This window comes from Dicentrarchus labrax, unplaced genomic scaffold, assembly GCF_905237075.1.
Source record: "Dicentrarchus labrax unplaced genomic scaffold, dlabrax2021, whole genome shotgun sequence".
NCBI lineage: Eukaryota > Metazoa > Chordata > Actinopteri > Moronidae > Dicentrarchus > Dicentrarchus labrax.
Genome location: NW_026136721.1, coordinates 26,162,273 through 26,176,430, shown reverse-complemented (window position 1 = coordinate 26,176,430; position 14,158 = coordinate 26,162,273). Strand labels below are relative to the sequence as shown.

Here is a 14,158-nt window from a genome sequence, read left to right as displayed (position 1 = left end):
AAAGGTCTCCACACTAGTATCCTTACTTGGATTCTCTATTGATGAAGTTTGAAGGTTTTTATTGAACTTTGACTGTTTCATGTTACTTACTGTTGCTTATGTTGCCAGGCAGATGTCAATCAAATCAGATCAATCTTGAGGATGCAGATTGAGAATTGGAATATTAAAATCTTAAATATAACAAAGGACATTTATTTACCTAAACTTTAACTTCAATTTATGTGCATATAGTAATTAACATTTAATGTTCATTGGGAAAATATGTAAAGTGAATGAAACCATGTTTTCAGGGTTAGACAGATTAAAGATCCACAGCCTAGTAATTTTAGCTTGAGTATTTGCTAAGCACTAAAGTGATGAGACTGTTTACTGGGCTATTACATCTCAGTTTTTAATAAATGAATAAGCTTGAACATGAAGAAATTAAGTAAATGTTACCATTTACTTCAAACAAGATAGTCTGTGTAATCAAAACACAAACTTTTACTTTTTGAAAGGAAATATAAAGTTCCCAAATGTCAAAACATTTCTTTCTGAAATATAAAACATTGAACTGTATTATACAGCATTAAATCAGTTATTTGAGCAGTTCCTTTAGTTAAATGCGCCTCGGTCCACATAGGGATAGGCCAGGAAATCTCCCAGCTTGTTGCCTTCAGCATCGTAGTGCAGCATCCGGAAGCACTTGTCACAGAAGAGACACGGGTCGCTTGGAGCAAACTGGTCATTGGTAGTAAACCATCTGGAAAGAGACGGCGATGTTAACACTTGTATTCACAGTTTAAAAAAATGCCAAAGCGGTTTATGCATTGCTGAATTTTACACACCTGCCAATGTAGACGTGGCAAACGGAACACTTCTGTGTGAGGACCCTGTGCTTGTGTGTGAGAAGTGGATACAGCTTCTTGTCCAGGCAGTCGTTCTTATGGGTCAGTCTGTGTATGTGCAACAGAAAGAAAAAGAGAAAAGGACCTAGGCCATTAAGAGTCTGAGTGAGGATAGCAGATTTGCGTCACATTTGCTTTCATGAGCGGTTACCTTGCTCACACCGAAGATAAAGCAGCTCATAGACGCATCTACTATTATGCACTTCCAAGTCCAATGAAATCGAATTAGCTATGAGGTCTTGTGAGAGCAGTCAATCCTGTCCAACAACGAAGTGCTTTATTTCAACGGCTTGTAGTAAAATTAGAGAGATTCAAGAAGTGCTGACAAAAACACATGACATATCAAACCACCGTATATAACCGCATCAAAGTATAACAGTGTAGTTTACTAAAGTAGACGGTGAGGATGAATGAAAGTCAGGATCAACCCTCTTCATGTGTTTTTCAAGCTTTCAAACTAAATTCAAATCTTATAATATTCAACATCTTGAACACATTATGAGATGATTTATTCAACTTTTCAGCCCCATTCATTCTAATTAGACTCTTTCCTACTTATCCAACTAGAAATACCTCATACAAATTAAAGCCAGCAATTCAGTATGGCGTCAGCTTTTCAACAAATCTTCAAATATTCCTCATCTTTCACACAATTGCAAAGCCAGAAACTCAGTTTAACATTAGCCTTTCAGCAGGCAGCATTCACACCTGCAATTTCTTCAGAAATAGCCTTCTCTAGTTTATTTAGTGATTTATTCCACCGGAACTGCAGGAGCTCACTTTACGCTCTGTGCTTATTTTGTGTAACGAATGAGGTATGCCACAATAAAGTTAAAAAACAACAACAACAAAAAAACTGTAAGACCTATAAGGGTGACACACCAATGGCCCATTAAGTCACAGCAATTTTAGAGGGCTACTACTGTACATCGCCTATCAAATAGCCCACATGATATAGTTGTTTCAGAAATGGGATGGTAACTTTCATACTTGGTACACCTTTTAGAAAGAGTGTTGAAAAGAAGCTGGATCCCAGAATTGGCCAGCTGTTGAACAATAATGAGAAAAAACACAGCACTGACCTGACGTCTGTAATGATGACGAGATGTTCGCAGTCTCCCTGATGACAGTAGAGGTACGGGAAGCCCACTTTAACTGTCAAATCCTCGAATCGTGTGTCCTCCATCTTGGCCTGTCTGTAGGGTGGGAAGCTGCAGGCCTTTGTCCATTCTATGGTAGTCCTGTATCATAAACATGCAGAAGGTACATCATAAAAATGTTCTGTCTGTTCATTTAAAAGTTATACAACACATTAAACTGAAGTCAATTTCCAGCTGTCAAGTTACAAAATACACACAAAGATTTCAGAGTGTGAATGGAAGCAGGTCAACTGCAATTTTCTGCCCTAAATATTTCTAACCCAGGTCTCTGCTCTGCTTATGAGCATAATAACTGTATTTAAGTAAATGTCAACATCTTGATCTTGATCTGAACAAGCATCACAAGGAGTCAATTAATATTTTCTCAAACCAAGACGACCCTGGTTCTTCAGTAGTTGATTGCATAATCACTTTGTTGAACTTTTGTCCGTAGAATTCATGGACTGCCCTCCAGTATAAGCCTATAGATAATGCATTATTGCACACAAGCTGTTAACACCTGACACCTGGTAATGCAATTTCTTGAGGCTTCATAGGTTCTGGACTCACTATGTGGATAAGTTTAAAAAGAAAGCCAGGTGTCCCATGTACCGAGGCTGAGTCTTTGCTGCAGCGGCCCAGGGTTTGAATCTTGAATTTGCTGCGTGTCATCCCCTCTCTTTGCCCCCCTTTCCTGTCTGTCTTCAGCTGTCACTTTAAAATAAAGGCAATAAAAGCCAAAAAAATACTTGAAGAAAGAAAGCCACGTAAAAACGTACATGCTGATGTCTTGGCACTCTGGGAATCGCATGTCGTTGTAGAAAACTCCTTCGAAGAAAAAGAAAGCTGATTTGTAATGATCCTGAAACAGAGAACATGAAAAGATTACTAGGTTTTGTGAGTGGGTTTGCAAATGGTGTGCAAATATTGACAGAACCTGCCCTTACCATACCACACAATTGATACTTTTACTATGAAATTCTTAAATTGAGCGATGCAGTCACAGTAAACACACAGACATCGCTTCCTCTAAGTGTGGATACACACTGTGACAAAGTAATTATGTTCAGCTCTTGCAGAGTGCTTGGTCTTTCAGATGAACTGTACTCATGCTTACTTTGCTGATGAAGTCTGGAGCCATATCCGGCGTGTTGCTGAACTCTCCGCACACTTGCAAGTCGCTGACACAGCAGATGGCATCTCTGAGCTCTGCCAAGCTATGGGAGCCCGTCATCAGCAGAGTCATGTGGGGTCTGACGTAGTTGAACTGAGGGGCAATGGAAGGAAAATGTCAGTACCATAGAGGATAACATTTAAGAAAAAACTGCCTGATAAAGAATTGTCAGATTTGGAGGGTTTCTGGCACCCTGGGGGAGGTGAAAGCTCACTTTCTCAGTAATAGCCGGGTAGTAGACGTTGATGGTTAGAATAATCTCTCCTTCTGGGATCATGTCAGCCACTGCTTCTGGTCTCCTACTGAAAGTTAAACGCTCCTGGAAATCACACAGAAAACATTTATTCATAAGCCTACATGACTGTTGAATGTATTGCTCTATTCTAGCTTGGGATCTTACTGACTGACGGCATTTCAGCATTACAACCAATGGACCCACCAGTTCATCTGCATAGAGGTCGTGTCTATTCTTGCTGACCTTCAGAGAAGCTTTGTAATCTTGTCTCTTCTTTCTTTGTCTGTTGAAAACAAATCACACATACACCAAATTTAAATTTGTTTACCTGCTGTTGGTTTATCAAAGACACAATACACATTGTAACACTTGAGGAAGAGTCATACATTAGTGTTTGCAGTGTTGGATCTGGAGGTACAACATCTGTATCCGGCTCCTGATCATCAGGGTGGCAACGGAGTGAATCAAGACTTGAAAAGAAAACATGAAAACAAAGTCATTTACCTAGTTTGCAAACATGGTAAAAAAAAAAAAAAAAAACTTGCAAAAGGAAGCCTTTAACAGACAAATAAACTATTTCCTTTGTTACAACATACTGCAGAATAGTGAGCAGCATAATGCATAAAGGTTGTACTAGGGTCACAGCAGGAGACGCAGAATGCTTTATGTATTTTTCCATTTTATGTTTGTTTCTTTACTTGCTACTATATCCTTGCGAGAAATCTTAAACTTATATACTCCTGCTATCTAGGTGACAATACAAGCAGCATGTTCTGTCTTCATCAGAAGAGGAGGAATATGTTTATAAACCATATCACAACCCTAGTTTCAGCTGTATTAGTATATAAAAGTAAATGTACTTAGTTACAAAACACTCTTGCTTTTACCTCATGCTGGTATTGTCTTTATTATTTATTTAGAATTTCTCTATGGACTATTGTCCTAACTGAAGCGATTGTGCTGCCTTGTACAGATCTCTGTACATGTGTTGTTGGTGCAATACTGGAGGTATTTACAGAGGAACATAAATGTTTCATAAACATTATGCAGAGGGACATGGAAGTGGAAGAGCTTTCCTCATGTTTGCAGTTTAAAAACTATTGCTCTGACTACTACCTGCAGATGGTTTTCAGTGCAGCCAGGGTATCCGCACCGATCCCCATGTCTTTCGCAAATTTAGCGTCAAACGTGTCCTCGTCCTCCTGCTGGAAGGAGTAGTTGCTCGGCTTCAGTCTGTTCAGCCACTCGTTCCTGAAGGAGCCGATGTGAAAGGGTTTGGTGTTAACATCAGTGTATTCGTAATCTGGGATGTTTGCGTTCCGATCTGTCGAGCTCTTGGCCGCCGCCATGTTTTCCTGAACTACGCGGTGCGCGGTGGATCGTGGGTAATGTAGTTTTGCGGCTAGTGGCCACTGATGAGAGAGAAATGAACTTGTTTTAATGAATTGTAGGCTTTTTTCTCGATATGGCTGTTGTTTTAATATGTATATAATGATATGTCCAATATGTATTTCCCTTATTGTTCAGTAAAAACATAAACATACATTGCTAACTCACTCATTTTTCATGATTTTTAGTTTAATCCAAAGACTTGGACACTGCCTTGTGGTAAAAAGAACAGACTAGAATAGTTACAAGTAAGTTATGATCAATGGTTTAAATAATTATTATATTCATTTTCTTGTGATGAATAAGGGGAATAGTAACACAGTTTTGAAATCATGTTCACGTTAACACCAGATATGAGGATTAATACACTAAGAAAAACTAATTGTGACAGGAACACTATTCTGTAGGAAGCAGCGAAAAAGCAAAAAATGAAAAACTATGAATTTCTTTTTTTGCTTTCATATTTGACCAGTCATGAACTGCTCCATTTTCTTAAACCAATCAATCAATTGTAGCCTATTTAAAGTGCAAAATCAACGTGCAACATGTGCTCTTTACTTTAATGGTCCATTGCCTCTTCAGATCCATTTCTATGATGACTGTGCGGGGGGAAAAAGGCAGAAAGAAGCTTCAGAGAGTGTGTGGTGCAGCACCAAAAATGACAAAACCACCGGAAATAATTTGTTAAGCAGGGACATCACATGCATGCATACAGAAATGTTAACCAAATCTAAATTAAAAAAAAACCCATTGTGCTATCAGAGTGGAGTTAAAGATTATTGACGAGGAGCAGCCGGAGGAACCTTGACAACATCATTAATAAGCTGTGGTAATTTGTGATGGTGACGCCTTTCCCTCCTCTGCTTCCCCTGTTCCTTGTTTCTCCCAGGAAAGTAACATTTCTCAAGTACTGCAATTACTGTTAGTAGTGCTTAGAAACTTGTACTAGACCTTTTATGCTACCTTACTCTTATATTTCACTAAGACTTCAGAGGGAAACACTGTAGCCTACTTTTTACTCACCGTTTATCCAACAGCTGAAATTATTATTACTATTAAACTTATAAAATACAGTGAATTGCTACAGATTAAATCAGTGGTTTCAAACCTTTTTGGCTTATAACCCCTTGTCTAGTAAAAAAAAAAAGTTGTCTAGTAAGCAGTTCCAAAGGGAGATTTCACCTCTTTTAAATGGGTTTATTTGAACAACTGTTTGATGTCAAAAGAGGTAGATTTAAAAAAAAAAAAAATACAAAATTGTGCAGTGGAACTCTGTTTTATTTTTAATCTTCCCGACCTCTTTCATCTTCTCATGACCCTGGAGATTTATCTTGTGACCCTTAGGTTGCCACACCTCATCAAGATCCAGAAATTAAATGTTACTTAGGCATTGAAAGTAGATAGATAGATAGATAGATAGATAGATAGATAGATAGATACTTTATTTATCCCGAGGGAAATTCAAGCATCCAGTAGCATACAAGACATACATTAAACATAAATTAGAATTAGAAGAAGAAAAGAAAATTAAAAAAGAAAATTGAAGTTAACAATATAAAATTAAAGTTAACTAAAATAAAATTAAAGTTAACCTAACACAGTAGCCACAGTAAACTGTGCAGATGGAGTGCAAAATGAAGTAGAGATTGTCCATCCTTGACTAAGAGCTGTTGTACAGTTTGATGGCCAGGTGGACGAAAGAATTGAGAAACGAGCTGAGAAACGAAAGAAATTTAACTGCCTAAATAGCCTTGTACTGATACTTTAGCTGATAATACTTCTGGACTTCTAAGGTTTTGAGCGGATACCTGGTTCACCAGTATTCCCAGTTCACCCGTCCTGCGCACAACGTGTCATCAGTCTTGTGATCTGCAGCTGCACCTCATCAGTCTCTCAGTACGGGGTCTCTCTGAGCCTTGTCTTGCATTTTGAAATCTATAAAATTTTCTGACAAGACAATGACCTTCAGGCCATTGAACTGCAATTGTAATTCCATACACATATCCAGTTCATCCATATTATTTAATCAGCCTTGTGATCTTTACGCACATTAATTAGTTGCACCCGCTTGTTTAATCAATACACATTTTATTGCCGAGGCCTAGTTTATTTTTTATACATTTCTTGGAAAAGTTTGTCAGAGTGCAGGAACTGTTAACTTGGAAGGCGAAACCTTTTTTGAGGAGAAAAAAGGCCGTGCCTAAGTGAGCTGCCCCCCCGTTGGGTTGGCCTTGCGAATGTCGGCCACTCCCGGCTCCTTTCCTTATAAAAACGTCGGGAGGCCAAATTGGCGTCTTGTCTGCAAGTGAGGAGAACATTTTGCCGACAGAGGGTGCTGAATCTCTGACAAGGGAAAGGCATCAATTTCCTTACTAATACGTCTTGTTATCTGACTGAAATTCCAAGATCAAATGGAGACGATAGACAATTCTCTACAACAGGTAGGTGATGTTTTGCATTTTCTCCACAGGCGTTTAATCACCAGAATTAGTAGTCCAATTGGAGTATTCCAACAAACTTATTTTATTTATTTCAACTATTTTTAAAGCTGTTTCTTTGTTTTATTTATTTCATCATTCAAATGTAAGATGGAGGAAGAAAGTTAAGTTGTAAAAAGTTGTTCTCCCCTCATGCTCACCTACAAAAAGCCAAACTTGACCTTACTGTGTGTGTAAGGCCTGCTGTGCATTGCTCACAGTACTTATGGAGTACAAGTCTGAATTCAGGACTTTTACTTCTAATTGGTCATTTCTACGTTGCTGCATTGATGCTTTAACCTAAGTAAAAGATCTGAGTGAACCAGTATTGTCATTGGGGCTATAGTGGACCAGCAGACTGTGCTACAGCCCCCAATAAGCTCACAGAGGTCTGATAAACCCATTTGATGCTACTTTAAACCAAAGTCAAGTTAAACTGCTGTCTCAACACTCAGTTGAAGGATCATACGAATCTAGTTTGACTTTAAAAACTAACTTTTTTTTTTCCTCCCCTTTTTCAGGTGGACCTAAGCCCTTCCAGTGAGGATGCATTGTAAGTGAAATCGTGCAGTCTTAGGGTTTTAAGGGATTTGTGCGTGTATTTCAGTGATTGGCACATAATGCAAATGATTAAAAAAAAATATATATATATATATATATATGGTTAAGATTCACAGAAGATCCTACAGAAATGTCCTTTTTATCATTGCAAATATGATGGAATCTAATCTTTTAATGCAATACATACCCACTAGAGGTCAGTAGATATATCTTACTCATACTTTACCACTTACTCTCTTTAATCTCTGCATACATAGCCTTTACTTTAATTAAAACCCCTTGTTTCACAACCTGCTACCGTGTTAGTTTTTCCAGTACTACAAATGTTTACACAACATTAATGACACACTAACAAACTCCTGTCTCAGATACTTGATTATGACTTGATGTCAGATGTATGTATGTATGTCTGTTGGGATGTAGAAGCCTAAATTAATTTGCCAGTCTTTCATTCAGGTCACCTAAAATGGATTTAGAGACTGCATTGAAGGGATGCTCCACCGCCCTCGGTTTTTTTCTGAACAACAGGTTTGCTGATGCGTTGGCTCTCTTAAAACCCTGGTGAGTCACCGAAACTGCAAAAAACTAAAAATCCCTACTTTTCTAATAATAATAATAATAATAATAATAATAATAATAATAATAATTATATTATTGTATTCTTTACTTTGCCACTTGGTATATGTATTCCTTTTTTAAATGTTTTGTCCCCCTCAGGAGAAATCAGAGCATGTACCATGCGATGGGCTACAGCAGCATCTTGCTGATGCAGGCAGGCATGACCTTTGACCCACATGACATTGATGCTGCCATGGCATCATTGAGGGAATCCCTGCAGACATGCCAAAGGTTTCAACAATGTCATAAACCTGTTAGAACATTCAAGTCTTATATTGTGCACGGATAGCATCACCTTGAGATAAAGAGTTGAGAGACAGTCCTGCTGAATTGTCTTTGTAAAACTGTGTGTGTGTGTGTGTGTGTGTGTGTGTGTGTGTGTGTGTGTGTGTGTTAGATTTCGGAAGAAAACTGGAATAGTGCAGACTTTAACCAGCCTATGGTATAGACAACCAGTTGAGGACCTGACAGAAGGTACGAGATGAGCTCCCACTGTCTCCAGACTGTACACCTTTAGTGAATATGCATACTTGATCCTATATGACATGATCACAATGTTACATAATATGAAGCTAAAAAGTGATTTGGATGGCAGATTAAGCAATGACAAGTCACAGCACAAAAAACAAGTTCAGTTATGGTATATACCGCATTTCTTTAGTGCTATGGGCTAATGCAAATATTCTGTTTAGAATTTGTGGTATTATTCTCCTACAAGCTTTTACACCCATTACTGTTACTCTGGGGCACTGATCACACTTTAACACACTTTGGGAAATTGCAGTTTGGTGCGGCCTATAACATTATTGTCTGCAAACTTTTAACAGAAGAGATGCATGCAGAGCTGTGCTACGCTGAAGTTCTCCTGCAGAAAGCATTTCTCACGTTCCTGGATGAGAGTATAATTGGCTTCATCAAAGGAGGGATGAAAATCCGAAATAGTTATCAGATTTACAAGTAAGCTCTGCTTTTGCTGGGGATGTAATACTATAACCAGATATTAAGAAAACATAAATAAACATAATCATATTTTTAGATCTTTTGTTTTAATGATCTGTCTCCTGAAACAGGGATTGCCAGGCATTGGCAAATGTCACAAAAGACACTGAAAAGCAGAAGAGCACACACATTCATTTCAGGGGCGGTGTCAACATGGGAATTGGATCATTTAATCTGGTGAGAGCTATAGAAATCATTGCAGGCATACAGTAGGCCTTTATAAAAATGTATTTAGCCATGTTGTATGTCTTTCCACTTCTACTATAGATGTGTGTGGTAGCCTTTGAAAATAAAATAAAGGCTACTGAAATGTCTGAATCATACTTACCAACTTTTCCCTATTTTATTACCAGATGCTGTCTCTGCTTCCATCCAGAGTCCTCAGACTGATGGAGTTTCTGGGCTTCTCAGGAGACAGGGTAGCTGGCATCAGTAAATATGTAAAGATGAAGTTTCTTTTCTTTCAGTAAAACTCATAATATACTGATTTGCTAATGATCTTCCAGGAAGTGGGTTTGTCAGAGTTGAGAGAGGGAGCAGCCAGCAACAGCCTGCGTTCTATCCTCAGCACCCTGACTCTGCTGATGTTTCATCTCTACATTACAGTCATTCTGGGTGAGAGCACGGCTCAATTTCATCCCAGCATTTAAATCCCTCATTCATTTGTAGATAAACAGCAATTTATTGTTTTTATTTTGTGATGTTTAAAGTTATGGGACTCATTTTCTTCCCTCAGGTACTGGTGAGGGAAACCTCACTGAAGCTGAAGCTTTGCTGGAGCCCTACAAGGAAAAGTTCCCTAATGTGAGCAGTGTTTTTTGCCAATCCTAATGGATGGGAAATGTCACTATTTCATTGCCCTCTTTAGTGAAGTAATTTGTTTGTATCTTCTGTCCATAGGGAGCCCTAATTCTCTTCTACACTGCAAGAATTGCTTTGCTCAAAGGAAACATCACCTTTGTGAGTACTAGAATAGGACTACAGTGGTCCATTGTTGCTTTTAAAATACAATATCAACTCATAGTAGTTGATGTAGTAAAAGAATGAGTCTGTTTCTCTGCAGGCCCAGGAGAAGTTCCTGGCATGTATCGCAGCACAGGAAGAGTGGCGTCAGATTCACCACCTGTGTTCCTGGGAGCTGATGTGGGCCTACTCCTTCGAACTAAATTGGAGGGAGGCGTATCGATACGCCGACATACTCTGCAAAGAGAGCAAGTGGTCGCAGGTACTTAATGTAACCTCTTCTCTTTTTGCTCTGATGCAAAAGCTTTTCCTCTTATAACAAGCTAATTGCTCTTCTCTTCTAGGCTGTCTATGTGTTCCAGAAAGCTGCCATCCTGAGCATGCTACCAGAGGAAGAAGTGACTGAACTGGGAGAAGATGTTGTGGAGTTATTCAGGTGTGCTAGAGAGAACGGATATTTGTGCATACAGTTCAGTTGTGTAATCATTATATAGTAACTTTGAAAAGTGGTTTGCAGGCAGGTGGATGGTCTCAGACTGAGGATTGCTGGGAAGTCTATTCCAACAGAGAAGTTTGCAGCAAAGAAGGCTCAGCGATACTCTTCTTCTAACCCTGTGAAACTAGCCGTCCCTGCTTTGGTGAGGACTTTTGAACGCTTATACTTTCAATGAATGAACATTGTTAAGTACAAAACAAATATCTCTTTTCTACAGGAAATGCTGTACGTATGGAATGGTTTCACAGTAGTCGGCAAAAGACCTGATTTGACAGAAAGCATATTGACCATATTGGAGAAAGCAGAGGAGCAGCTCAGAGATGATCCAGGTGAGAGAAACAACAGAACTTTGAAGCACTGACCAATATGTTTTTGTGTTTTCACACCAACCTGACACTAACAGCATTTCATTTAATGGGTAGACCCATCAGAGTATCACGTGGATGACCAGTGTGTTGTCCAGCTGCTGAAAGGCCTGTGTTTAAGACAGCTGGGACGTCTGGTCCAGGCTGAGTCCTGCTTCAATCATGTCATTTCCAGGTGCGGCCATCTTAACACACTAATCGTATTAAACATTTTCCTAGATATTATCGTTTATATGGCCTTTAGAAGCATAAATGGTAAATATAAAATTGATAGTAAAATCTGAAAAATATTATAAATAAATATACATTGAGTATTATTTAAATGAGAGGGCTGTACAGTTTTAGGTATTGACCATACACCTCATCTTGATGGGATGCAGAAAAAATATAGACTCTACCTTTGTGTGGTCTTGAGACTTTTTTTTAATACTACTAAAGAGACTCTCTGGTGACTTTACTTTAATACTTTTTGCAGAGAAAAGGAGATCAAGCATGACAACTACCTGGTGCCATATACCATGTATGAGCTGGGCCTGTTGCACAAACAAAAAGGTGACGTCAACGCCGCCATCACTGTGATAGAAAATGCAAAGTAAGTGTTTTTAGTCAAGCCACATTCCCGGGTTACATTTTGGTTCCATGTTTGAATTAAATTTTTTTAATTGATGTCTTCCTTTTTTAAGTCGAGGCAGAAATTGAAAAGTGAAATTAATTGCAAAATGCAAAAATTGTAGCTTCCTGTTCAAACGCCATATTACACAATGAGCTAATACGTCATCTTATTTGTAGGATGAACTACAAAGACTACAACATGGAGTCGAGGCTGCACTTTCGCATCCATGCAGCGCTCAACACCATGGGCTCTTTTTCAGCCAAACTTCCCCCTTCACGTACACCAGCTTGAAAGACCTCATGCAGGAAGCTCAACAAAAATCAGAGTGCTAAACTTGTCTCGCAACCCTGTTTGCTGCCTTCAGCTCTGACCATACATGAAATCCTTCAGATGGGCATCTTGCTGTTGGCCACTTGATAATTGTATACATGTATAGCAGCTCTGAGTTGCAGCCCTGGTGTGGTTTTGTACTAATTCTGAAATTATTATTTTTTTCGGGGGGAAAAGAGCAAGAACAGTGAAGTAGACAGACTGTGCAGGTAACTTGGTATGAATGACTTGAAAATTACTTTATTTCATTTGATATTAAAACAATGTACATTTTTTATTTTATTTTTTAGATGTATATCAAAACAATTTTTTTGTAAATAACTGTTTGTATACCCTTTTATTCTGTGCGCTATGAATGCTGTCTGCTTTGGTCAGTGGTACTAACTGAATAAATGTTATGACTCAAATGATGCCCTATATTTATTTAATTGTGACGCAAAATGTAAAGCATATGATGTTAGTGTATTAGTATTATGTTTGATCACTCAATGTAAAGGTCCAGTGTGCAACATTAAGGGAAATGTAATATTTAATATAACTTAATATTCATAGTTATGTTTTCACTATTGTATATCCCCTGAATCATTTTGGTTATCTTAGAATGAGCTATTGTGTATAGACCCCGCAGACGGCCAACACGTACTTGGAAAGGGAGAGTGAAGCAGGTGAGTTGCAATCTGCAATTACACCACTAGACGCCAGTAAATCCCATACACTGGTCCTTTTTAAAATACCCTTTGATCAAATATATATTTTTCAACAGTTTTCTCAAACTCATCAGTACTGCATGACTAATCGGTGACGTTGCCAGTGTACCTGATTAGTTCTTCCATCTCTGGTTGAAGGTGTGCACCTCGTTGAAATTGCATAGTGTGGTATTAGGTCGGGATAGACACCCGAGGTCTGTTCCAAGGAGCATGTTTCTCAGCTATCTGGATAAATATTGAGGAAATATTTTTACAGTCCCTGTTACAGATTTAGAGGGATCTAGGTTTTATGCTGCAGTGATCCAGATAAACATTCTTCTTGGAACAGGCCCCTGCAGCCTAGTCACTCCAATCAAAACAACACCTGTAACAACAATGTGCTGCTAGATCTATGTGGGACTACGCAGCAACCACAAAACTTAAGTGATAGTACATTTTGGAAAGAAATATTATACTTTTTACCACAGTTATTAGTTACTTTCAGATGATGATTTTACATAAAAGATTATACTATTAATTAATATTAAACTTAAATATTAAACCAGTGGTACCCAACTCTTTTTGGCTTGTGACCACCTTTTCCCTGTCTTGTTTGGGCCCCTTATCACATTCTTGAGTTGTTAGCAGGTCCACCAAATTGATTTCCCCTCTAAACTCTTAAAATGGTTCAATTTAAATGACTATTCAAGGTACAAAGTAATAAACCTAAACAATATTTCACAAAGACAATACTGTATGTTTAATTAGGATTTAGAGTTAAGGACTTTTACTTGTATTGGAGTATTTTTTACATTGCTGCTGTACTGGTACCTTTTACTTGAGTAAACAATCAGAGGATTCCTCCACCAATGGCCATTAATATGATTTTTTTCCCATTTATTTAAAACAATGAAACCCAAACACAATATGATAGACTAAATTGATTTACACACTTTGGACATTCACCTGCTATAGAAGCTACAGATACAATACATTTTGAAAATACACATTAAATGAGACTAGAACCCAAAAAATACAAGAAATAATAAAAATAAAAATAAAAATAAAAAGAATAATTTTGTAAACTATATATAGATGTGATTGATATGGAACATTGCACAGGTTGCAGCAGGAGGTAGTTGTAGAAATAAATATAATTGCGCAGGACAAAAAATATATACAGCAGTGTAATTTAAAGGAAATCTAGACTATAAATATAGGGCTAT

The 14,158-nt window shown here is 38.1% G+C and overlaps 2 protein-coding genes across 2 annotated transcripts; one reads left to right on the top strand and one right to left on the bottom strand.

Moving 5' to 3' along the window:
• Window positions 1-42: 42 nt before the first annotated feature.
• snapc3 (small nuclear RNA activating complex, polypeptide 3) lies at window positions 43-4,784 on the bottom strand. Its single transcript, XM_051386508.1, has 9 exons — window positions 4,552-4,784; window positions 3,822-3,905; window positions 3,640-3,718; window positions 3,415-3,519; window positions 3,144-3,293; window positions 2,806-2,888; window positions 1,970-2,128; window positions 828-935; window positions 43-742 (listed from the first exon to the last, which is right to left on the bottom strand). The coding sequence occupies exons 1-9, from the start codon at window positions 4,782-4,784 to the stop codon at window positions 595-597; spliced, it is 1,149 nt and encodes a 382-aa protein (XP_051242468.1). The 3' UTR covers window positions 43-594.
• A 2,327-nt stretch (window positions 4,785-7,111) lies between these two features.
• Window positions 7,112-12,653, top strand: LOC127355533 (tetratricopeptide repeat protein 39B). Its single transcript, XM_051386500.1, has 18 exons — window positions 7,112-7,265; window positions 7,823-7,854; window positions 8,319-8,423; window positions 8,580-8,711; window positions 8,878-8,954; window positions 9,308-9,437; window positions 9,551-9,656; window positions 9,833-9,898; window positions 9,986-10,094; window positions 10,216-10,283; window positions 10,380-10,439; window positions 10,543-10,704; window positions 10,787-10,878; window positions 10,960-11,080; window positions 11,156-11,267; window positions 11,361-11,478; window positions 11,779-11,895; window positions 12,093-12,653. Exons 1-18 carry the CDS (start codon window positions 7,236-7,238, stop codon window positions 12,205-12,207), a joined length of 1,752 nt encoding a protein of 583 aa, XP_051242460.1. The 5' UTR covers window positions 7,112-7,235; the 3' UTR covers window positions 12,208-12,653.
• Window positions 12,654-14,158: the final 1,505 nt, after the last annotated feature.

Excerpts from the sequence above, each read along its gene's own strand:
- LOC127355533 (XM_051386500.1), top strand. The coding sequence starts at position 7,236 with ATGGAGACGATAGACAATTCTCTACAACAG. Across the intron at positions 8,424-8,579 it reads TTGGCTCTCTTAAAACCCTG|GAGAAATCAGAGCATGTACC; the intron begins GTGAGTCACCGA and ends TGTCCCCCTCAG. Across the intron at positions 10,095-10,215 it reads CTACATTACAGTCATTCTGG|GTACTGGTGAGGGAAACCTC; the intron begins GTGAGAGCACGG and ends TTCTTCCCTCAG.
- snapc3 (XM_051386508.1), bottom strand. The coding sequence starts at position 4,784 with ATGGCGGCGGCCAAGAGCTCGACAGATCGGAACGCAAACATCCCAGAT. Across the intron at positions 3,520-3,639 it reads ACCTCTATGCAGATGAACTG|GAGCGTTTAACTTTCAGTAG; the intron begins GTGGGTCCATTG and ends TGTGATTTCCAG. Across the intron at positions 936-1,969 it reads GTCATCATTACAGACGTCAG|ACTGACCCATAAGAACGACT; the intron begins GTCAGTGCTGTG and ends GCACATACACAG.